At 31.9% G+C, this 26,897-nt stretch overlaps 2 protein-coding genes and 1 long non-coding RNA gene across 6 annotated transcripts in view; 1 reads left to right on the plus strand and 2 right to left on the minus strand.

The window, feature by feature from the left end:
• LOC105194029 (transcription factor CP2-like protein 1) overlaps positions 1-24,627 on the plus strand; it is a 28,837-nt gene extending 4,210 nt beyond the window's left edge. The window contains exons 3-12 of one of the 4 annotated variants that reach the window (XM_011158738.3): positions 1,308-1,452; positions 5,899-5,979; positions 7,554-7,766; positions 8,489-8,633; positions 10,192-10,428; positions 10,648-10,896; positions 11,320-11,396; positions 20,294-20,486; positions 20,887-21,337; positions 21,420-24,627. In XM_011158738.3, the coding sequence (XP_011157040.1) occupies positions 1,308-1,452; positions 5,899-5,979; positions 7,554-7,766; positions 8,489-8,633; positions 10,192-10,428; positions 10,648-10,896; positions 11,320-11,396; positions 20,294-20,486; positions 20,887-21,337; positions 21,420-21,469 (1,841 nt within the window). In that variant the 3' untranslated portion in view covers positions 21,470-24,627. Of the gene's footprint in view, positions 1-1,307; positions 1,453-4,221; positions 4,343-5,898; positions 5,980-7,553; positions 7,767-8,488; positions 8,634-10,191; positions 10,429-10,647; positions 10,897-11,319; positions 11,397-20,293; positions 20,547-20,886; positions 21,338-21,419 lie in introns of those variants that run through there. The other 3 variants (XM_011158736.3, XM_011158737.3, XM_039453480.1) reach the window with 3 other exon arrangements.
• On the minus strand, positions 1,201-4,188 carry LOC120358645. Its single transcript, XR_005575551.1, has 2 exons — positions 3,681-4,188; positions 1,201-1,475 (listed from the first exon to the last, which is right to left on the minus strand). It is a non-coding gene; the product is annotated as an uncharacterized LOC120358645 (long non-coding RNA).
• LOC105194028 lies at positions 24,456-25,833 on the minus strand. The gene is made up of 2 exons (XM_011158734.3): positions 25,300-25,833; positions 24,456-24,973 (listed from the first exon to the last, which is right to left on the minus strand). The coding sequence occupies exons 1-2, from the start codon at positions 25,556-25,558 to the stop codon at positions 24,840-24,842; spliced, it is 393 nt and encodes a 130-aa protein (XP_011157036.1). The 5' UTR covers positions 25,559-25,833; the 3' UTR covers positions 24,456-24,839.
• Between the last annotated feature and the right edge of the window lie 1,064 nt (positions 25,834-26,897).

Raw genomic sequence — 26,897 nt, forward strand, 5'->3', positions numbered from 1 at the left:
AATAACTGATTTGCAAAGGAATAACTGATTTGCAAAATAATAACGGAGCTGTTCTTCGTTGACTGAACGATTATTTCTAACAAGTACTGTCAACAATTAAACAATTTAAAAATAGCAATTCAGGGAAACTGTTCACTTCTGGCCAATCGAAAGGAAATCATTTTTCATCATAACAATGCGAAATCACACTTCGCAAAACAGACTTTACGCAAACTAAACTAAAATGAGATATCATATCATTCCCACTATATTTTTTTGATATTGTACTATCGGATTATCACTTGTTTTGATCATTGTACAACGATTTAAAAATGGAAAAAAATTCGCATCCTTCGAATCCGTCAAAAATTATATTTCTTTCTTCTTCAATGCAAAATAAAAGTCATTTTATAATTAAGACATTTGAAATGCTGAGAGAATGTTGAGACAAGATTATAAAAAGTGATAGTGGTTACATTATTAATTAATTTAAAAAAAATTTATATTTCAAAGTATTGCTTGCGTTTTAATAATAAATCAAACAGGAACTTTTGCACTCACGCATTATTTGAATTAAATACATGTCTAAATATTTGAACAAGTTATATATTTGAGATAAATATATAAATATTTGAACTAAAGGAATTTAGTTTGATTTAATCAAGTTAACAATTTTTCTCTTAGTATACATTTAAAATTTTTTTTACGTAATCTACTGATCATGACACTAATATGAAGCTAAAGCTGGAATCGCATGATGCACAATTTCTTAAATAATTATCTTGCACACTGCTATGTTTATTTGTTTGTAGATGCTAGATACATGCCACGTATGCGTTGTCATGCATGATTTTTATATTTATTATACAAAGTTTGCAACAGTGTATGATTGCGTTGTGTAATTAAAACCAGATTACTGCTCTATATTTTCAATTTATCTTTATCTACAAGAATGATGCAAGAATACAGACTATTGTATATTAAACAGATATTGCATGCTAAAGCAGACAATTTTCGTTGCTTATAAATTTTATTAATTAAAAATAAACATTTATTTGTCCATCATTGACATTTTACTGCGCATGTCACCATAAATGGTCCACTATCGTTATAAGCTTTGTATGATGCATCACATTAAACGTAGAAATCATGCGTAAACGACGTGCTTCGTTTAATGTATGAACATATGTAACATACATCAGAGCAAGCATAGCAGCGTGCAAGCTAATCATTGAAGAAATCGTAAAATTCCAGCTTAAAATAAAAGGAAAATATATAATGAAAGAAGAAACGAATGATTTGTACGATTTGTTTGGCTTGTGTTTCAGGATCCATCGGAAGCAATGGCTCCGGCCAAGGCTGGTCCACGCAAGTGGAGGAACTCGCGGAGCACCTTGCCGCTGATTTTGATGGATCGTTATCCGCTCTTACGGCATCTGATCTAGCAACAGCTGTCGCCTCTTATACTATGAGGTAAGCGATGTCCCGGAAAATTCCTGGAAAAAATTTTTTTTCACGAATTACTAAGAAGAATCTTGCTATAATGAAATTTTCACTAAAAAAAAAGTAAATTTAACGTATTGGTCAAAGGATAGTCGTAATTGTACGTCTAGTACATCTAAAAAAAATGTTACCTATGTACATATATAGCCGTGGAACATGGTACTTCGAAGAATTTTACGTAATTTTCTCTAATTTGTTATTATAATAATAGATATTGATAAATCAGAAAAAAGATTATAGAAAATTCTTCAAAATATGTACCCATGCTGTCCCATGATTATCACAATTTTGGAGGTAAATTTTAAAAGAAAATTCTTTTCATACATTGATTTGACGGTGTCAAATCAAAGTTAGGCATTTTCATATAAAATATAAATAATCTACATTATGAATATACAATGTAATCTATGCTTTACGTTTCATCTAAATCATAGTTTTCCAATGGAGGCATTATTGTTCAGCGGTAGTTATTTTAACCTGGGAGGGTTTTTTGTTTTAAGAGTAGTAGATGGGCAATAATTGAAGACAATAAAAACGCGCTAGAGAAAATAGATCCAAATATAGACAACTTACTAGTGTTACACCAGGCCTAAATTTCTCATTATTAACAATTTTTTAATATTTTTTATTTGATTTAGTGTTATTTCACCTTTGCTACTTTATTTTAATAAATAGCTTTAAAATTGCAATTTCTAGTTATTTTATTTTCTTTATTTGTAATCTAACTTTAAGATTTAAAAATTACAAGCACAACTACACTTGGAAATTTTAATAATACATATAGTTTATTCGAAAAGGACGCTAAACAAAAGAACTTTGTAAAGGGAACGGTGAGCCAAAAAAGTTGGAAAACTATAATTTAAACTTCTAAACAATAACATATAGCTAACTGTAGATTTAGATTTCATCAAACGTAGTGGAAATTACTTTCTTTTTTTTATTTTTAATATTATTTATACATTCTATTTTATCAATATCAAAGTTAGACATATTAACAATCTTAAAATTTAATTAGTTTTTTCTGCATTGTATTATCCAATTTATTACAATTTACTTTGCTCATATTATTTACGTGAAAAAGATTTATATAAGCACAACGAAAACAGTAGATAAATATCTCATGTAGACGTAATCTTAAAACGATGTAATCCTGATCTCAATGACAATCGTTGAGAACTATCCGTCGATCGAGCACGGATATTCAGCTTATGGTCGGTACCACAGACTTCTGCCGTGAATAAGATCGAAACTGCGGCGTTGATCTAGAAATCCGGTTAAAACTGGCCACAGTTCTTGGCATTGCGTCGCACCAACGACACGAGAAAATCAAACCGGTTGGCAGCCACAGACCACGAGTATTGGTGTGTTACTTTCAACGCACGTGCGCGAGTGTATATGCGTGTAACGTGAACGAAAAAGGAGTGCGGCCGGTTGTAAAATTTCTCTCACACTTCCGCGGTCTCTTAAATAAAAAAAATACACAGTGTACAATTTATAATTTAGATATAATTTATATATTTAAATACGAAATTTGTAAGTAATTCCCTCTTAAATAATTGCAGTTTATCAGTTTTTCTAGTTTATCATGAAAGTTACTTAGAAGAATTAAAATTGTTATAAATGATATTATATTTACATATATGAACAGTTTTAACACATGCCAAAATGATTACGTATATACCTTATCGTGATAATATATTTGCGTATCGTAAACTCTCACACTACGAAAGTTGAAAGTCCATATATACATGATATATGAGTATCATTTTTCATATAGATGAATGAGAAATTTAAAGTGGATCTCTTGTGCATATTTTACAATATTTTATATATTTTTTTAACGCGATTATGTAATAATTTACATAATTAAATTTTTCTCTGTATTTTTAGCCACAATTATATTAATTCATTAATGTATTTAATTTGATGAATGCAATTTTGAGTAGCTTAAAAAATATTTTGAGAAAAGAAAATTGTGGCTTATAATAGAAACAAAAAAGTTTTGATTATACGGATATTGACTTGTGTCGCATGTATCAGCTGATTGTGTATATGTATATAAACGTGACGGAGTTACGTGTGAGAAAAAAAGAAGGCGTATATCCGTCCATGAATGAAGATGATCGCATCAAATAACGTTCCTCGTGGTTTGAACTGGTAAAAAACCGGCTCGCGCACCAGTTCCTAGGTGTACTTACAACCGGTTTATTCCTGGTGGCACGTCTCGACGTAAGAGTTTTGAGCCGCAATTATCTGCAATTGCGTTGCGGAATTTGTCGTATTGTTAGCAACGGTACCAGTCGTTTCGTTGTTCGAAGCTACGCGTTCAATATCACTTGAATCGATCGATACATCGCGCGACATTGTAAGAAATAATAAATATTTAAACAAAGTATGATATCTAAATACACTAAAATTATATCTAAATAAAGAATAAAATTACTGAAATTATAGGCAAAGAATATAATACGTTCTAGTAATTTTATTTTTTGTAATATACTTAACAGTGATTATATATATATATATATATATATATATATATATATATATATACATATATACACATTAAAGCAGGACATAAAATTATCTGGATGTGACTTTTAATACATATCATGTTTATGTCAGTATCTTGTTTCGATCTGTAAAAATTATGATAATATCTCGATATCATTCAATATCCTTCGATATGATTCAAAAAGATTGAAAGTGCCAGTGATTTCTATGAGCATTCTATTATATATATTTGTTTTATTTAAGTATAGAACAAATATATGTTTTTCAAGAATAAAGCAAATAAAATTTTTGAACAAAGTGACCATTTAATTGTGAATAAAAATATGATCCAGTATATAAAACAAGGGTGAGTAATTTAATGAAACTGCATTATATATTTAACTATTTGTAATTTTATTAAACAAGATTGATATATAACTACTTGCGATTAAAAAACTTGACGCAAAAATTATAGCCGGAAGAATTTTTTCGTAAATTACAAAGGCATATAATTACACAATCAACCACTTCGTATCTAAGCCATGTAAATATCGATGAATCGAATACCGAAATAAATTTTGGTGGTATTCTTGACTGGCGGTATCGGTATTATTTCACACTGATTAAATCCGTTGCACACTGAACTAGTTTATTCCGGTTCGCGCTGACCTTATTGACTCATGACATTTATCGTAGTGGTTCTCAAATTATATATTCTTCCCTTATCACACTTGTGTCTACATTCGATGCATTGCGAGATGAGATGACGTTAATTCCTAATCATTACGCCATGGCGTGACCATTATGCGTCAATGTAATAAACGCGTTTGATAAGGAAAAGCCGGGTTACCTATATCGACAGGTTATAGTTGTGAAATGATAAACGAAAATTTTAAATAACATGTTATTTCGATTTAATGAATACTGTTTTAATGAAAGAAAATAATCTGAGAAAAAATTTGGTAGCATAAATTTGAAAGGATAACAGAAGAAGAGACGAAAGTTGTAATAAAAAAGTTTTCTTATGGATTGCTATAAAAAAATTCTACACAAAAAAAAATGCTACAAAAAACTACAAAAAACCTAGATTTGGAACTTTTATTAATTTTACTAATTAAATTTTATTATATACATTTTTTTAATTGAATATTTTTATGAAAATATAAATATTTTCACAAAAAATATTTAAAATAATTTCTATAAATTTTTATTTTTAGTAGAACTTTATACTTATTTATAAAACCTTTTTTGTGAGGATAAGCTACTTAGAAATGTGTAGAATGTCGTAGTTTACTATAATTTGACATAGTTTCACTGTGAAATTCGTAGAACACACAAAAATTACATACTACAAAAATTTTCAAAATTGTTCTAATTCCAGCATTTTCATGTAGATTTTTGTATCATTTTTTGAATTTGTGTAGAATTTTGTAAAACTTTTTCCGCCAAAATGTTTAAAAAGGAATTAAAAATTTAGATAGATAATTGTAACAATTTTCAAGATTCTTACAATTCGTGTGATATGATCACACATAAGATTTTGTTGTCATTATAATTTCTTGAAAATATGTTAGTCGTAAATAACTGTATTTATTATCAAATAAATATTTTGAAAACTGATGTAATTTCTGTCACACTTATAAAACCTTGGTCAAAATTACCTACATCTTTTCTCGTTAGCTGACTTTTTTTATCTTTATTATTTTATATTAATTAATGGCATTATAAGTTTGAAAAATTTTTGAAACAAAGAATAATTTACATTTTAATTTGTTTAAATATTTGCAATTAAAAATATTTAAAACAAAAATATATGAGGTGCTTATTATTTTTGGCCAAGGCTATATTTTTGCAATGCTAAGTAAGATTAGAAGAGGGCTACTAAAAATGTAACGTGACAAAAACTTTTATTTTTTTTTCCAGCGAAGCCCTTCTCACTTTGCCATCATTAACAGTTTTCAAGCAGGAAGCACCTTCGCCTGAGAATCAACACAACAACCCCAAGTAAGTCATCACTTATTATTAAGATCATTTCTTTCGGACGACAGTGCTATGCAAGAATTCACTCAATAATTTGCAAAAATTAATTAAAAAACTTTTAAAATTAGTTAAAAAAAAGTATATATATTTAAAAACTAAACGTTTACAACCGAGACTTTTTGCTTCCTCCTTTTAATTTTACAAACTGGATCACTTTACGGTGTTCGTTTATTTATGACGAACGATAGAGGCGTGCGATGATAGTAACTGGCGTTACTACGATTACGACGGCAATACGAAGAGGACGACGTCTATCACTCCGCGAGGCCAGTCAGGGGTAACAGGGGTGAAAAGTATTCCGAGCGGAATTTACCACGCGCAGCTCCCCCGCAAAGACATGGCCGCAACGATAAGACCGCGACTATATCGTTACGCCCGTTCGCGGCTATCAAAAGAGTAAACCGCTCGCGTTCGGATCGAACTTCTCACTCTCTTATACGCGCGGTTGTTGGACTGCGCGCGTTTTGCTCCGTGCAACCGGAGTCGGCCGCGCCGATCGTAAACGTAAATTGCTCGGATCGATATCTCTTATACCGCGTGTGACTCTAATATAAAGATCGGGAGGGGAGATTCCGCAGGTGGGATCGAGTAGGAATATTTTGTGTAACGGATAACGCAGTGCGCGTGAAAGAAACGTTGCAGTACGAGCTCTGCGAGCGGGACGTGGTACGATCGCACGAATGAAAATACAAAAGAGAAACGAATCTTTCACGTACCATAATTTTTTTCTCCTAAACCTTAGATGTCGAGCTTTATAGCTTATCGTGAAATGAAGTGATAAAACTGCATTAAATAAACTTTTAATATTTTTGTTTAAGAAAAGCTATCTATTTTCCAAAACTGTTACTTCATTTGATGCCTTATGTGCGAGGCTGCTGTCCGAGTTAGAGGCTTATTATCCGAGGCTGATTATCCAGTTAAACAGAAAACCGGGGAGAACCGCCGCGCCGTTGTAATGGGATCGCATGGGATCGTCATATCGATATGTAACGAAAAGAAGATGAAATCGTGAGAGGTCGACTCCATGATCTTGTTTCTCTTCGCTCGGCGTGAAACAGATCGTATGAAAGATATAGATATCCGGAGAACAGCTCGGAGAACTGGGTATCGGGAATAGCTGATTAGACGAATGAGGAAATCACTTATTTAATAGGCACGTTTGGTGTGGCTTTTCATTTGCAATTATATCCCCGCGAGTGAAACGTTGAAGTCGCGGCGCAAGCTGACGTAACATTCAATTGACGTAACGCTCGACGGACTTCTATATGTAAATAACGAGTCTTTGCACTGATGACTGTTTACACGGACTTACATCTGTGGAATTGAGCGGAAATTTCTACTGCCGAATGCGCCGAAAACCAGAATGAGAACACCCGTGGATTTGAACGTCTCACCTTCACTTTTCTTTAACTTATAGTGAGTGGCTCGATATTAACCGCGGAACATTCTGATTACTGGCCTTGCGCGAAGAAATCGGCGTCGTGCAATATCGACAGTTTAACATATTTTAAATATTTGTATCTTATGAATTATTTCAGTTTAAATCACGTGTCGCAAAGGGCGATCAACACAGTGCCGACCAGCAATGGAAATGTCGGCACCGTCGAGGCTGATAGCAACAACAATGGACAAACCGCCACTAGCCTCCACCAACTCTTGTATTCCTCTAATGAGGAATACCCGCCGACTTCGACAGCGACCAACCACGTATCTTCTTCCCAGCAAGGAAACGAATTGAACGAGGATTGCCGGTGCGCTATCAAATATTAATTAAATAATTAAGAAATTAATTAAATATTAATTAGTTAAGAAATTAAATAATTATTAAATTTAATAATATTAATACAAATATTAATCAAATATTAATATAAGAAATTAATAAACATTTGATTGAAATATCAGCAGAAGTTTTGAAATTGCTTCGATTAAAAATAGCACACGTGTGAGTGAAAATTACATTGTTAAGAATACGCGGCAAAATTTAATATAATGTAACGGAAACAATTAAATTTCAAGCAAGTACATTAAAAAAAATTATCATTTATCATTTCATGCACTCTTCAGTTATAAATATTCAATTATAGGTAAATTTAATACTTGTGTACATAACAGTACATTGAATTTCATGATATTTTTAACAATGCATATAATTTCTCAACATAATTTTTATAATATTGATATAATATTATATTGTTTATTTTAATTAATTAATAGTATATCAAATTTATATTTAATTAATTAATACTATAAAAATTTTACTAAAGAATTCTATAACTTTCACTCCTGTTAATTTCAATCAAAGCAGTTAACGAGATTTCGAGGCTTCTGTTAACATTTATTTCAGTCATTTATTTCAGTCAATAAGTTTCATATTATTTTAAAACATGCTATTTGTAATGGAAATCTATTTTTTTTATATTTTTAATTGCATAATAATAGAGTTGTGTATACATAGCAAAATTTTTTCTTTTAGTTTTCAGTACGTCTTAGCAGCTGCTACTAGTATCGCCACCAAAGTTAACGAAGAAACGCTGACATATCTAAACCAGGGACAATCGTATGAGATCAAGCTGAAAAAATTGGGCGATTTGTCCGCTTATCGCGGGAAGATTTTGAAGGTATTTATTCTTACGAAAGAATACCCATTTAGATGCTTCTAATGTTTGGGTAGCGGCATCTTAAAAAACGCTTCGATAGCCCTCCACGAAGTAAAGAAGCGAGCTCATGCTGCTGGTGCAGATCATTTCATGGACTATAGATTTTTTTCATTTGAAGAAACAAAAAATGGCAAAATAATATAGCAATTTATAAACATTGATCATTAATCAAATTATGACTTTATAATAAATTACTATATAATAAACAAATATAGAAATAATATATAGAAACGATTTTGATTAGTATCCAAAATTGTAATTGAATACTTTGAAAATAATTTTGTTGGACTGCGAAAATAATTACATAGAACGTTTAAACTGAAGAATGTTTTTCAAAACTTTTTAGAGTATTGCTCATCATGTTTGAACGTCCTCCATACATTGAAAAAAGAACTTATTATTAATTTAACTAAATTTTTCAACTTGGTTAAGATTTCTTAATTTATACAAGATTATCGAATTTTTTGAATATATGTAACAAACATTAACAATATATTCTATAATTAAAATAAAAAAAATATTATATAAATATAGGTTCTAAAATGCTTTATTAAAGAGTTAAAGCAAAAATATAAAATTTGCAAGAAACAATTTTTCATTTTAATTGGAGTTTTAAAATGCTGTTTACTCATATTGGTATAAGCTTGGCATCAATATAATATTGTATTTATCACCATAAAAATTGTGTGCCAATTTTGCTTAATCACAGTTGCGTCGATAATTCTTTATATTAGTTCATCTCTTGACGTGATTTGTGTTTGATAAACTTTTTCAATGGCCTCCTCAAATAGAAGTGTAATAGTGTTTACAACAATGCTAAGCTCGTATTGACGTAAGTGGATGGCACATTTTAAAATGCAACTATGAGATGAAAAATTGTTTTTTGCAGATTTTACATTTTGGTACGTACCATTATATAATTTTTTTTTTTTATTTCAGCTCATAGAACATATTGTTTATGACGGATAATCTAGAGTTACTCTGTATATTTAACTAAAATATTTAAAGTTCAATCATTTATACATTTTATACATTTATGTAGTTATTTATACAAATATTTATACATTTAATTTAAATATTTAAATACTTAAACTGAAAAAATTTGACCAAGTTAAAAAATTAGACAATTTTTTGTCAATGTAATTTGTTATTTTGACGGTCCAACAAAATTATTTGCAGATTAGTATTTAGCTAAATTTTTAAATATTTCAGCAAAACCGTTCTTTCCTTATATGGAAGCGTAACTTTTATTTGCAAGTATGATACAATCATTGCTTAACTTAATATTGAACCACTTTAATATAATAACTGGATATATCCAACTATAGTCAGTTAATACTTACTCTACTGATAATTGTGCAAATAAAACTAACTCTTTCACATGAGTTGCCTTGGGATGGAATATAGATGATCCGCGATTACAAATGTAATACGACTTAATCGGTCGGCGTGAGCTCACGCATGTCCTCGACGTTCAAAAGATGTGAGTCGCCCAAACGATGCGACAACGCCTCTGTAGGGACATTCAACCTTTCTGTTCCAGTCGACGATTCGCATTTGCTTCCACGAGAGACGTCTGCAGTATACGGAGCGGGAACAGATGCTTGCCTGGCAACGTGCTAGGCCGGGAGAGAGATTGTTGGAGGTTGACGTTCCTCTCAGTTACGGGATGGTGGATGTCTGTCAACCGTCACCATCCAACAACAGTGTGGAGTTCATGTGGGATCCCACGAAAGAAGTCGGCGTTTATATCAAAGTACGCTGATCGTAACAAACAAACTTCTTTCATTCTTAGTTCTTTCATTCCTATTCTTGGCAGATAGGATTGATCTCTAGCTTACTTTCGCGTAGCTATATTCTATGTATAATTTAAAGACAAAATTATAAAATCCATAAATTTTTCCTGAAACATATATTTATCGGTTTTATAATAATTTATAGAATATTTTTATATTGCAAACATATTTGTTAATAGGTCAACTGCATAAGCACTGAATTCACACCAAAAAAACATGGTGGCGAGAAGGGTGTTCCCTTCCGAATTCAAGTAGAAACTCGATTGCCAGGAGGACCACGTTTGCATGCCGCCTCATGTCAAGTAAAAGTCTTTAAATTAAAGGGAGCGGATCGCAAGCATAAGCAAGATCGTGACAAGATACTGAGACGTCCTCCCCACGAACAGGACAAATATCAGCCCAGCTACGATTGTACTGTCCTATCTGATGTAAGTTTCGCTGAAGAATCAAGAGACGCGGTCGCGTCTCGCACCAAATGACACGCGAAGCGAATACAGACCAAGTTTCTTTTATCTTTTCTTACACAGAAAAAACGATTTTGTTGAAGCATTTAAAAATTCAGCTAGATACAGATTTGAAAATAATTTTGTTAAAAGCTCAAAACTTAGAAATTATGTAGAGCTCTCAAGATGGTTGTTAAAATTTTTTGCATCATTATCATCATGCTTGAGCATCTTATATAATTATTTTGATGAAATATCTAATGAAATTATTTTCAAATTCATATCAAAATTTCTAGATATTTCAGTAAAACCGTTTTTTCCATGAATAAATATAAAAGAAATATCAAAATTAAAATATCTAAAATAGAAATGGTATTTCTCAATTTTTTTTCTCTTTTTTCGTTATAGATTCCTTTGGAATCCTTATCGTCCTCAAACTTGCCGACGCAAAATAGTGGAAGCCCATACGCCTCGACGGACGCAATGTAAGTCGATTATTACATTGATTTTTTTTACACATTTTAATCGATCGTGTTTTAAAAATATAAAATAACGAATTGACAATGTCGTTGTTGACAAAAAATTGCGAAATTTAAAGAGAACTGCATTCATTAAAAAAGTCACATAATAAAATGTGCTACGTATAAATTATCATTTGAATGCCATTATCGAACAGGTGTTATATCGAAATAACGTCTTCTAATAATATACTTATCGGTTTACATTCTATTACATTCGAGTTTTACATAAAAGGTATCAGCAGTATTTTGAAGAAAAAGTAAAAACTTTACATCGAAATAAAAGTGTAATGGCATTATGTTTTATTTTTATGTGAAATTGCATTTGCTTATTATATTGCGGACTGTCTAGATGAAGTTAATTATCAAGTTATCAAGCAAGATGTAGAATGATTATGTACTTTTTTCCGTTTTTTACATCAAATTTACAAAATCAAGTTTTTAGTTATTTTCTATAAAGATATAGAAATTAAATTATTTATCAAGAATATCAAGACTTTTCATATAAAATAAAAATAATATTTGTTTTTAATGAGTTTGTCGAAGAATCATTGAGGCATGCTTGCAGAAAAAAAATTTAAGACTTATGCAAGAAATCTATCAAACTCACAGACTTTATAATTGTACGCACAGCAGAAAAGATTGTTGGTGAATGATTAAAATATCGCGAATTGTATTTTTAACGTTTAATATATCGCTTTTATATATGTATGCTAGATTAACTGAATATCTTTAGGGAATAACGAGAGCCAATGAAAATCTTATTTCGAATTTAGAGCTCACAACGACTTACTGTACAAATAAGTGGCAGCTAGTCGATTCTGGATACAGCGGGTTTCGAGCGCCCGCCTGACTATAGATGAAGCGTTCATCTAAGCAAGTCGAATGATTTGTGTCGTTCGACTGGCAGTGTTTTTACGTCCCAAAATAGCATGCAAAACAAACATTGCAATTGCACGCGTCATATGCACAATTATATGCAAATTTAAACAAGTTACAAGTTTTGCTCTTTTTTTTTATTAAAATAATGGCATTTTTATAGCTTCTAATAGTTGTACAATTATATAACAAAATTCAACATTGTCATAAAATCAAAATCAGTGAGCTTTTCTTAATGTCTATGTCGTATCTCAATTTGCAATTCGCTGATTACTGTTTCGTGCTGAGAAAATAGGCAGTCAGACAAGTCTTTGCGTTACATGGCATTTGACAAATACCTGTTCCATGGATATAAATAGCAATGTGTTTCCGATTCATTAATGTCTGCCGATGGCTGTTTTGATTTTTGCGAGCTATTTATATGCATATTTACAATGAAGCAATACATCAAGCCATCAAACCGCAACCTTCGCAACATTACGACGCAGGTAGAAATAAATGCGGGACCCATAAAAGCAGACAGAACTGCGTAGTAAAAATAATTCTAAAGTCGTCTACTCACAGTCATCTCTTCCTTTGATTATAACGACGGAAGTTTAGAAATAAGGATTGCAGACGTATTACTTGTTTCTTTTATTCTAACAATGTTGAAAATTGAAAATGTCGGATAAGAGTTGATCAACAAAAAAGCAAAGTTAGAAGAGACATGTCCAAATACATTTTTTCTTCTTTTATCAAAGAAGAAATAAAGATAAAAAAATGATGAAAAACATGAACATTTTTCATCATGACGAGATTTTGAATGCGAAATATGGCAGTAAAGAATTTCTTCTTTTGTTTTTCTTCGTCATGTTCTTAAAAGCAAGAAAAACAAAATGAATAAAAAATTGAAGTTGAATCAGCTGAATTATTTTTTTCCGAAGAAAAAAAAATTGAAAAAAATATCTATCTTTTAATCAGCATCTGTTAGTCTACTTAGTCTTCTTTTATTTCTTGCTTCACCAAGATGAAGAATAGAGTCCAAAGAGAATTGTGCACTCCTCAAACAGAAACCGCTGCGATGTTGTCCTCAAACAGAAACCGCTGCGATGTTGTCAGAGTTCTGTTCGCGGCTGGTAGAAATTTATTCTGGTGAAGGATAGTGGCGGCGGTTGTGCCTCCGTCAGGAGTTCGCTTCTTTGTAGTGGTGAACGGGAAGTGGGGGACGCGGAGGTAGACGCCAGGCATCGCCGCCAACAAACTGGCTCGAACTGGCGCGAGCCGGCGTCTCTGTCTCCGCCGACGACAGCCTCTCGATGGAGGGGAAGTTGGAGAACCGGTAAAGAGCGAGGGAGAAAGAGAAGGAGAGTGACACTGCGAAAGAGAGACACGGTGCATGTGAATAAATTCAGAACGCTGTATATTGCGTGTAGCCGCGTGTCGATTTCTGCTGAATCCATTCAGGCGCGGCGTCTAAACTGCAACAAAAGCTAGATACGGTGTGATCGTATTGTTAAACATCAGAATGACAATTGCTGTTTCAATCGCCGAGCACGTACCGCACTTATCGTATAAGTAAACCATAACGTTATGCGTCATTCGTATAATTACTTGCGGCATTTACCGGTCGACGCTTTTCTCATCTGCCGACGACGAAAAAGTGTATAATCCGCTTCTCCTGTCTGGATTGCGAATCGCTATCCCACCGGGATCGCGCGCGCAACCTTGAAGCGACTCCGCCGGGCATCACTCGGGAAGAAAGCGGCTGAGCTTGCAGTTGCTCAATTGCATCGTGCGCGCAAGAACCGGTACTAGCCTGAACCGGTAGTCTTCCACTCGCTCTCGCTCGATGCGTTTCAAGATAGTGCTACGCGTTCGACGAGAAAGAGGTTTCTTCAGCTTCAGTATCATCTCGTACTATCCGTAAATTAGTTTTCTTAGCACTCGGTTTGCATCACCTTCGATTCAAGAAAAACTAATTACTTCTAAGGCCAAAAGATAATTAATTAATAATAAAGAAGAAATCCAGCAGAATCTGTTGAATTGGCCTCCTAAGATTCTACACATTGTGACTCGTGTGTGTGTCTTGTGATTATTCGCTTGACAAATTTGTGTAAAGCTTGATAATCCATGTTTGAACAAGTCACCTGGCTTGTGCAATAGTGCGGTCGGGCGAGAAGAGGCGTATGAAACCAAAGTTATCGTTCAAGATAACCGAATTAATCTCAGTCTTTCCGGTACATTCTGGAACGCGACAAGGTTCCGGCGCGGTGACTGAATTTGTCGAGGCAAGAAGCGGTTTGATCGGGATTGCATAAATAACGCACTCGACGAGCGTATAAGGGGTGTTCGCTTCACCGATCGGAGCAGTTTATCTTCGCGCTGTTAATGTATCCGAATTGCATCGTGATCGAGGGCGACCTGGTATTACGCTGTCTTTTAAACAAGTAACCACTTCCTTGTCCTAACTGTAGTTCCCTTCGCGAGGAACTAAAGCGTAACGCGATCAATCAGCCATTAGTCATGCAATAAAACTGTTGACGAGATCACTTGTGACAGATAGCTTATGACAGCTCGCGTTTAATAATAACCACGTGTGATGCCTTGAGTGATCTTCTTCAAGCGATAGTGATCTCCTTCAAGTGCAGTTAAACAGCGAGATCTACGAATCGATACATCGTGAGCGAGCACCGTTCAGGAATGCCCTCGTCCGTTGCAGCAGACAATCGACTTCCGACAGTGTGCACGCGAGTTTCGCACGCACTTTTAGTTGCGTTAATTGATAATCTCAGCTTCGTGATAACACGCGATACTCTGAGGATCTACGTACTCCTATCGCGACAGGATCATCCCCTCAGATGACGAGCAGCCTTGCCGCCAAAAAGCTGACGCCAGGGCGGTTAAATTGAGTCTTGTAATCAGGGCATATCCTGTTCTTTTTTTCCGCGCGACTCGTGGAAATTTACTGAAAAAATCAGGTAGAGATGAAGTTACTATTTTGAGAAAGAAAACAACACAAGAGAGGAATGAAACAAAGATTTTTCTTCGAAAAAGTATATATGTATATATAACTTCGAGGAAGCTTCATTAGATTCGTGAAATTCACTTAACTTTGAGAGAAGAAAACAAGAAAAATATTACAGCTGCTCTTGTCAGGAAATGTCAATGAGATTAATTGCGTAAGCCAAGAAACATTTAATTGTTTCTAGGCCCGAGTTTATCTTACAATTGAAACATTCGTCTCCGCGTTGTGAAAAGGAGAGATAGAGAGATTTATAACTTCTAAGTGCGTAGAGAGAATTTCTTTGAAGAAGAAATAGGGTGGACATATTTTGCACATTGAAATATTTCATGAGGTAATAGCGGTAATAGCAAACTACGCGCAGTGGCACACATGTGGCACTATAATTACGCCCGATGCAAAGTGACTGCACGCACGTCGAGAAGATAAACATCATAGGCTCGGCGGATACAAAGTTCATTCCTTTTATAGAGGTACATCGGATAAGTGGAAGGCAAACATTGGAGCTCAAACGACCTATAAGCGTTGAGAAGAAGTGTAAACCGGTTGCACTTGACGAAAGATTTTCCAGGAAACTTGTCGCGAGATTTCTTCGGATCGCGAGACTCTGGATCGCAAGTGATTATCGCGCGACGGCGTGTTTGCTCAAGCGCACGTGACGTGTAATATAAAGAAAGAGGAAAAAGAAAAAAAAAGATGCGACACGCCGATCACGCGACTCAGTAAGATTTCAACTCGAGGGAGCGACGCGTGAAGGTCAGAAGAATTTCAAGAGAGTTTGTCGGCGGGCGACTAGCAGTATCCGGTTCGCGGCAGACAGATGCAATCCGTCTGACTTGAACCGATTCTATCTGTCGAAGCCGGACTCTCGCTATTATTCAAACTCGCCGAACGATTTCGGTTATTGGGTGGTGAACACCGCGTCACCGAGGTACCGAATGACTCACGTTGTATCTCAAATAATGATGTGAACGTTCGATTATCATAGCGATCAATCAATCATTCGATTGGGCCAACAAGAACGGAGATTCGAGAACGGTATCTCGCCACATCGACCACGAATGGATGGGAAGAGGCTTGTGGAACGGTTGGACGTTCGAGCGTGCGGATGTACCACGTTTATGAATGAACGCGTTAAAAGTCGGAAGAAGGCCTTCAAGGAAAAGAACGACTTGCCGTAGAAGATTTCTTTCGATCCAATCATCATAGCGAGAGCGTATACTCGTCATGTCAAGGAATTACTGGGATCTGAAGAGTTGCTGGTCTATCAGACGACCACGTTATCCGCTAGATCAGTTCGTCACGTGGTTTCTGGAGCACGAGGTAGTTGTGAGTGGTGGTCCGCCGCACGTACAGGTCGTCGCAAAGTTTGTCCATGCTCTGTTGAACGCACAGATGAAGAGAGGATACGTTATGCGAGGAGGACTGGTCAGTCTCCGGATAAGAAAGCATTGGAATACGAAGAGACTCGACGGCTGCCGAAAAAAAGTCAAACTCGTAGTTCGTTTAAAGGAGAATTCTACGTAAGGATATGCTGACGTTTATTTTTTTTATTAAAGATGTTACTATATATCTTCTTCTATTGAACAATAGGATTTTAAAGGCTGAAGCTTTTAAGCGGATAAGAAGTATCGGTCTTCTTGAATATTTTATGAAAAATGTATTACGTCGCATCGATTGAATCTTACTTTGAATTCCAATTAGCCATGGGTAAAGAAAATAACTTTGTAACGTTGAAGTTATTTTATATTTTTATATCGTTATCTAACTAGTTGATAATATTAAAATTGTTTATAGAGTTTTTGCACTTAATTAAGAATTAAGACTTTATAGAAATATATAATACATCAAATTACGAATAACAATTACATCAAGATCATATGCTCGTTCATGCGATAATAATTGTAATATTACGTGTTTGAAATTTCCAACAAAGAGAAATCCAAGTTGTCACGCAAATTTTGAAAAGTTCGATATTAAGATATCGTATTAGTCGTCAATATAATATTCAGATACTAATGGGTTATAAGCTTGGAATTACGAGATCTTTAAAATGTATATGTTACATCCAAAAGTATTATAAACAATTTTTTAATTTTATAAATTGTTCTATTATTACGTTTATTTTATCTGCACATATAGCATAAGTCTATTAGTTTCAAAGTTATTTAATATATTTTATTATATGAACATTATTTAATTATTGTTTATTCTTGATTTTTATGTAAAATTGCGCTTTATAGCATTTATTTGGAAATTTGATGAGAAAATAGCATTACGCATTAAATCGAATTTTTTGAATATATTAATAAAATTAATAAATATTTGTGCAAACGTTTATTTAGATTCACATTTTTATTTTTACCTAACTATTTTTAAAAATTAACTTTAATCTTTGTTCAACTTTTTATCTTTTTTTATATAGTTTTAAGAATTAGAAAAAAGATAAAGTGTAAGGTCAATGTCAATCTACATTGATGAAAATAGACATTACTCGTTCAACAGTTGTTCACTTAAAACTGCAGCAAATTAAAGTCATTTTTGTAAAACAGTATAAACTAAATTTTTCATTGTATCCCTTTGCAGTTGGTTTTAAGACCAAAATCTAAATATTTACGATCAATTTTTTTTTCAGATTAACTTTCCTATTTTACGCGGCAAAATTTATTTTATAAAAGTTTAACAAAATGAGTTAATAATTTTAAATATATATGCGAGTATTTTTACGTTTTACTTTCTATATTTCGATTTAAATTTATTATAAGTGAAGTTATTTTGATATCTGTTGTTATCGGAAAACGCATACTTGAAATATTCCTGTGCATTATTTCTCAGAAAATTATTCAACTGAACATATAAATGCCAGTAGTCGATGATTTATGTTGCATGCACAATTAATAAGATACACAGATAATGCGTCGACTCGCCAACTTTTCGCGATGTGCTGCAAAGTAAACGAATACACTGCCGCGCACACCAGAGTTTAAAGTATGCTTTTATGTCGTGTATATTGGAAAAATTTCCATACGGCGCAAAAATCATTCAAGATTCATCGCGAGAAGGAAGTAATTACAACTATGTAATTTTGTTATTATGAAAAATGTTTGCAACGATTTAATGTCTGACTTACAGTGCTTTTATGTTGTCACATCCAATTTTTTATCAGAAAAGTTAGGGTAAGGTTTTCAATTTTCTTTCAAATTTTTTTTAATTAATGGATATCATTTAGACATAATAGACTTCAAAGCATTAAAAAGACACAATAATATATCAAGTTAACGCTCTTCAGAAATCAAATTTACAACAAATAAGGGCTACAGAAGCAAAACTGGGTAGATGTGCTAATATAAATAATATTTACACGAAAACATTATACTTTAATACTCTAAACGTTTCGACCCTGAATGTGGTCATCTTCAGTAGGCAAAATGTACTTATTTGATTAACAAAATAGATATAGTATCAATCGCATTATACCAGCGTACAATGAAATAAACTAGTTTTCTGTCAAATTCTTTATATAAAAATAGCGGCGTAAGCAAATATAATATCTCGTCTCACAACAAATCGTGATAATTGGGGTATAATGCGATCGACACTTATATCTCATAACAAATCGTGGTGATGGGCGTATAATTCAGGGTCGAAACGTTTAGAGTATTAAAGTATAATATTTTCGTATAAATATTATTTATATTAGCACCTCCATCCAGTATTAAGTCCTATAGTCGTTATTTATTGTAAATTAAAAAAAATATACGTTAAATTTTAACAATTAAATAGCACGATAGACAACAGTATAGATAACACAGGATAATATGAAGGATAAGAAAGATATTTTCATATTATACTAACATCCGACAAAATTAAAAATTTTTAAAACAATTCTGCAATAATCATAGCATAAGTTTATTGTCAAATCGATAAGTTTATTGTCAAATCGGTTTTTTTTAATCATTTGATTTGATAACGATTAGATTCTTTATTAATCTTTGAAAGAAGAGCAATACTTTATTGACTTTAACATCTACGTGAGTAGTTTGAAAAGTTTCCGACCTGATCAATAAAACACGAATTTTCGGAGCAAAATAAAATTTACTTTTGACGTAATCTCTTTTTAATTCAGATGCACTTACTGCATCGATTTGATATATAGATCAATATTAATTAGTGATTGATATCTAGTAGATATCGTTCAAATCTAATCAATGTATAGAGATGTTGGTTCAACTTCAGTTTAAATTGAATGATTACTAGATCGTCGACTAGATCTACATAACAATTTCCAGATATCATGATAAAATTTTTGAAATATCAAATTGATATTGACCTGCATATGATTTCAACTTGATTTTAATATAATATTTACCAAATTCTTCATCGATTTTTCATCATACCTTTGTTACCTTTAGGATTCTTATGAACCTGACAGATTACAAAAGCATGAACAAATTAATAAAAGTAAACTTATTTGGATCCTAAAAGGTAGGCTGTTTATATTGTCACACTTTATTAATTACGTTAACGTAATTTACAAAATTAATTGCAAAAATTGCAACGCATTAGACAAACGGCAGAGCATTATTATTCGATTATTAAAAACTCGTATTAATGCGGATAAAAATTATATAAATAGAAACATTATATATCATTCAGTTGGAAAGAATGTAGAATTAAATATAACACAAATTTGATTAGAATAATATTGCAATTTTAGACGAGGAAAAAATGTTTAACTTATTTCTAAAATGATTCATACATATGTACAAATGCAAAAATCTACAGGATAATACCGAATGTACTAGATCTTTTATATTTATTTAACATACATCTGATTTATTATTTATCAACTGACTATACACTTCAGTTTACTATGAGGGTTTTGAAAGCTGTGCATTATTCACACTTCACACGATTAATTTCTTTTGTCCAGATTTTTAAAGGAACAAATAATTAATGTGCTATCGGTTTGGATGTTTTCCAGATCACCGCAAACACGCACAGCCATCGGTGGCAATACCTCTCCAGTAGTCGCTCCGTTGGCGCTTTCAGTCTCCAATTCCGGTATCGTACCATTGGTTCCGGCTTCGGACGCCGTGAAGGAAAATGTTGGAACAGCGCCGGCCTTACCATCGCCCGCAGCCATACTGCCGGATCAACCTTGTGTTGAAGATGATGTTAGTTTGACTGCACACAAAGGCACTTCCCCGCAGCAACTAATCGAGTTTATGAAAACAGTAAAGATCTTTGTTTCCAAAAAATTAACTAGTCTACAAACTCTAAATTATTTTATTCGATATTCCAAACGAAAGAAAGGAGAAAAAAATGTTTCACGTTACATCTACTTCATAAAAATAGTGGCATGCAATTTTCTTTCGTATCTTACATCGAAAGACGATGTTTTTAAAAAGATTAACGTTTTAATTAACAATATATAAAATAAATATATATGTAAATTTAAAATTAAAGATTTTATTTTAATCATTGTTTTTCTTGTAAGTAAAGGAATAATTTTATAGAATTTGAAGCTATCTAATTCACGTCACTTATTATAATAACCTTATTTTCACTCTCCAGGGTAACCCATGTCTTACCGAATTATCGCCCGACGCAAATGCCACGCAGACAACCGCGTGGCTTCGCGCCAGCCGATTCAACGCGTTCGAGTCAACATTCGCGAGTTTCTCTGCATCGGATATTTTACGTTTGTCTCGAGAGGATCTCATCCAAATCTGTGGCGTGGCAGACGGCATTCGACTGTTCAACACGTTGCATTCCAAAGCTCCGACTCCGAAGCTCACCCTTTATTTCTCGTTGGAAGGCAACAGTTCGCTCTGGAGAGTCGCCTACCTCGACAGTTTGACAAGCACCGCACTCACAAACAAGTTGCTCAACACTTTAAACTTGCCCCACGACCGATTGCACTCAATACTGTTTCTAGGACCACAGGGTATACACGTGATGGTCACCGACGAGCTGGTAGCGAACATGAAAGACGAGAGTATGTATTTCGTCGAGACTATCAAAGGTAAACATTTTTTTGTCATGGTTTTACAATTTTGAAAAAAAAATGCAAAGAGAGTAATAATAATAATATGTACTTTTTTCAGATTCGGCTAGCGAGCGTTACAAGTTGTTAATAAAGTCAAAAATCATTTAAATTTCTGTAGATTTCTCATTTATAAATATTTTCATTAATGTATGTATATATAATAAGAAAAAGCGAGACAAGGAGGAAATTATTATTGATGAGAATGTTCAAAAAATTATCATATACTTAATAAAATATCTTACATAAAATAATATTGAAAATTATTAGATTTTTTAAAAGAGCCAATTAAGATCTTAACATTAAGAATTAACGATTTGTTAATATATTTACAATAAATATAACTGAATACAAAAGTGAACTCTATATACATATAATATGTATTATAATGAAATGCATATTTTAAATACGTATTATGAAAAATTATAATAAAAATTATCTTTGTATTCAGAAAATTATTTTTTCACGTCATATGTTGATATGTATATATATATATACATATACATATATACTTTCATAAAAGATTTGCGGTATTATAGTTATTTTATACCTATAACATTAATTACCTAGACCGCGTAGACATTCAATAGACATTCAGATTTGGTTTCAGTTTAATTTACGCGTCCATGGACGAATGTTTTAAAAACGTACAAAGAATATTTACATTTGAACATTTTGAAAATGTTTATCTTATGCAAATAATTTTCTAAGTCTGCTCGCAATATATTACTTTAGCTGACTTGATAAACGAAATTTTTTTTGAGAGCACACAAGAAGTTTTGCTTTCGTAAAAAGCACATTCACACATTCACACACCGCGTGAATTTAGTAAATTTTTTGTTACCAGAGAGAATAAAATAAAGAGTTTCTCAAAATAATTATCTCAATCTGTTTAAAGTACAAACTTTTAGTCGTCCAGTCACAAAACGCGAGAATGCTATTAAATTTTATACTTTAAAATTTGACATAAGCTACTTAAGTAAAATTGTCAAATCATACATCTTCATTATTTGAGAAATGTCGAGCTTTTGTCGAATTTTGAAGTGTATAGAATTTAATAGCAATGTCGTGCTTTGAGACTGGATTACATTCACAATTTTTAGACTACAAACCAGATAAATTTTATAGATTTTTTATCATTGGAAACAAATTTGCAAACGAAATTCCTGTATCACGTCATATTTCAGTAAATTAGACTTAAAGTTACCAAAAATAGCACTTTTGAGCTAAAATACATAGTTCAAAAATGTGACGTGATAGAGCAGTTTTATTTGCGGAATTATTTTCAGCGATAAGAAATCTACAAAAATTATTTCACCTGGATTGTGATGTAAAATTCGTGTCACACAGTGATATTATTAGACTAGCTACTTGATCTACTTGAATTTGTTTAAATATATTCATTTAGTCCTAAAATGGACGTTTTTAAAAAGTCCAAAATGGTAACACTGAATATTTTTAAGGATCTAATTTGAATGTTTTTAATATGTACAAAACGTCCAAAGTGAACATTTTAAATGTATTTTTAAAACGTTACTGTGCTGTCTGGATATATCCGTATATCAAGTCACATCTAATTGTTGAGACATACTCATATATACATATATAACAATTGTGTTTCAACAATTATATATAAACATACATGTATGCAAGTTACATGCAAGTACAATATTTTTTAAATATAATGCGCTTTTTTACTAATTATTGTTATGTTGTACATATCTCGATCAGTTAAAAGCAAGCAAACTTTTTAAGTGCCCGTTTTATATGTATGCAAATGTGTGCTAATCAAGTTTATATAAGCTATTATAATTAAAATACTCGATAACTTTTAACGACTTTTAATTTAAAATTGTACTCGTTAAGGGAAATTATGAAATACTAATTTCACAATTGTTTAGAAGAGTATAGAATTTATGTATTATTTCATCCGTTTTTGTATATTTACGAGTACTTGAACCAAGTTACTTCAGCAAGAACAAGAGATATAAATTTGAGATTTTGTACATTTGCACGGTTATGGCATCTGAGATTATTAATATTTTGAGTTTGTAATAGATATGAAAACGCATCTTTTCGAACAATTGTTCAAATGTGTAAAGATGCGGACATGCAAGATTACGATTACTATATTATAAATCATACACTTACGAAGAAAAGTATTTAACGTGGATATTCTGTATATACAAATTCTCAGCAAAGATCAAGTAAGGAATAGGAAGATAAAGAGATTACGTAACAAAGAGTACGATTTATACATATATCATCTTTCAGTACAATTTATGAAAACAATTGGTTTTCGACATATGTGCCACGCTAAAAATAAGTATAACGTTTTTATTTTGTATATAATTGTTACTGTTTTTGTTGACTTAACAATTTCTGTTTAAATTAGATATAGATCCTTCTATTTTGATAAATTTTTAACATGTGAACATTATTATTAAAAATAAAAAGAAGTGACGTTGATAATTAATAAAGGAAACGTAAAATATTAATAAAATTAAAGTAAAAAGTTAAAACTAGTATGATTTATATTAAAACGTTCAAATTTTTAAGAATTAATTTAGTGCCTTGTTAATAATGTGCCAATATAGACATATTTATTTGATAAGTATTTGAAACAAAGTAGATATATGTATATGAACTTATAAATAAAATATATTATCATTTTTCTAACGCAAATATATTATGATATGGGAAGAAATGGGATTTTTATATTAATATTTTTGAGATTATAAAATGTTAAAAATTTTATAAAATATTAAAATACAGTTGTATATAGATTCTTCATATATTACATTTTATGCAAATATCAATGCAGCTTATTATATAATAGCTAATGCCTGTTGAATAATGCGTTAAGATTTTACTGAAAAATGTGATTGTGCGTTTCCATGTGAAGAATGTGAAGTAATTATACGTTTTATAACGTATAACAAAAAGTACATTAAAGAATTATTAACTAACAAGTATAATTTTTAATACTACGAAGAATCGTACTTGTAGTTGGCAATGCTCACTGCGATTTTATCGCATGATATCAATTATGACAAATTTAATATTATAACGTAATTATATAATAAATAAGTATAAACATATGTTATTTGGTAATACAGTTTATTTTTTTCTGTTATAATTTAATGGAAAATATGTTGACTTTTTGCGAAAGCGACAATGTATATGCCGGTTTATGTTAATTTTGTTGTATACCTCATATAAATGTTTAAGTTTATGAATGGCACACAATAAATACTTCTTGATGCCAATTCTTATTATGTTTCTATTTCCTTAAATTTATTTCCCTTAATTTATCAATGGAAAAGTTGTGTATGTACCAATGGAAAAGTAAAACATATGGTAATTCTAAAGATTGTAACAAATTATAAAACATGTTTCAAATTTATTATAAGAATCCATTCATCTATTCGTTAATGAATATTTTTCCATTAAGATATTATTAAATATAAATGATCACAAATTACGTCTTCTTCTGTTTCGTCTTCTGCCTCTTCTCTGCTTTCTTGAGCTTTTCTGCTTGTCTGAGCTTTCTCTTTTCTTCTTTACGATCTTCTCGTTCTTTCGTACGTCGATACAATCTGCGCGCTATAACAGCTGCAAAAACAATCATTTAAATTGTTAATAAATTATTGTTAAAAGTAAAAACTTGAGAAAAAAATACCGTTTAATAAAATTATTATTATGAGAAGATGTTTAATTATTTAAAAGCACTTTTTACATATAAAATAGTAGTTTAATTGGATATTAAATATATAATTTATATAATTACGTAATCAATTATTTAATTTTGTTGTTATCTGTACGTTATCACTCGTAAAGTCTGTCATTATGACATTGTATTCTTAAGTTCATATATGATAACATTTACATTTATTATTTACAAATTCAAATATCATGCAATTATAAAAAAAATATTATACCGAGTAGAATTGCTACAATTGATACTGCAAAAAAGAACAGAATATAAGACTGGTATGGTGCGAGCCACGTGGGCAAAATCGTGTTCTTGGGTAACTTTTGCAGAGTCTTTGTCAGTACATCGAATGCACCCTTTTGAAACTCTTCCTTTTCTTCATCGCTTAACTGTTGATATCTTTCAAACACCTTCGCCAATTTTTCTTGTACATCATCCGGTATCATACTGTCATTTTCCAATGGATTTAAAACCTGCTCCTCCATATTGAATAAAGCACGAACAAACACGAGAACTTGTGGTTCGTGAAATCACCAGAAACAGACGTCTGCGTGAGTGCAGAGTAAAAGTTGTACTGTTGAATACGGACGATCAAATTCAATAATCGAGTGGACTTGATTAGATAAGGAGCGTTGAAAATATACTGAGGTATGATGCAAGTTTCTTCAACGAAGCGATTTCGTTTAACGAACTTCGTAAACTTTGTGCACATTCGGCAAAAAGAAAATATTCTTACCTTGCGAATTTACAAGAGAAAAATGATATTTTCTTTTTTGGTAAAAATTTGGTAGAAATCGTAAAATTTGTTAACGTCAAGCATTAATCAGTCCGTATAAAGGCAGTTCATCAAGAACATCCAATTGCAAATTAATCATTATTGATCCAATATTTGTCGAACGAGAGTGCAAATGTAAGTCGGCAGAAATTATGCCATTTTCGATACGTGAGATTACGTGTTGCAAATTAAACAAACGAACTTCTCGGCGCCACAATTGTGGTTGAGGAACAGAGCAAACAGTACGCTCGTTGCACATGAATGAACCATATGCTACTTCGCAAAGTTACATATTTTCTTTGACTATAACACCTATAACAATATATTATATTTTAGCACAACATTTTAACATAAAATTAGATGATGGATATGATAATAATTAATAAATAATAAACGTAGTATATTGATTTTGAAAATGTTAAAGCTTATCTCGAGAAGAATAATAATGTTGTATATTTGCGGTTATAATTGCCATTGTTTTAATTATATTTAGTATAATTATAAATATTACTAAAGTTCAGTTAAATAATTATAAATGTTCTACTAAAGATTTTTACTATTAATAATACAATATTTTATCTTCAATAACTATATACACACATATATAAAATCTTAAATAACTAATAACTATGATTAGAAAGTCTTAAATTAAATGATTAAAACGCACATTTTAATTTTTTTTATTAAAATATTCAAACTTTGCTTAAACTTTTAAACGTGTCAATAATTTTGTATCTCGTTAAGCAATACCGACAAACGATGTAGACAAATTTCAAAACCAAAGATTTGTTCGAGCGTGTTTATCTTTTCGACGATAAGGTTACTAATTTTAAAATGTATTGCACTGCTGCGTTAATTAAAGTGATCGTAAATATTGAAAATTGAAAGAAAATATTTAGGAACGTCCCAAGAAAAAATTTTTCGTATATAATTATATGTTACGTCCAGCCTTTAAGGAAAGATGGTTAAAGAAAAGCCGTCTGGAATTTAGGGAAGGCGAGAAAGGACGCAATAGAAATCTTTAAACTGGTAGTTTTACTAGACGGATG

Source organism: Solenopsis invicta, chromosome 9 (genome assembly GCF_016802725.1).
Source record: "Solenopsis invicta isolate M01_SB chromosome 9, UNIL_Sinv_3.0, whole genome shotgun sequence".
Lineage (NCBI taxonomy): Eukaryota > Metazoa > Arthropoda > Insecta > Hymenoptera > Formicidae > Solenopsis > Solenopsis invicta.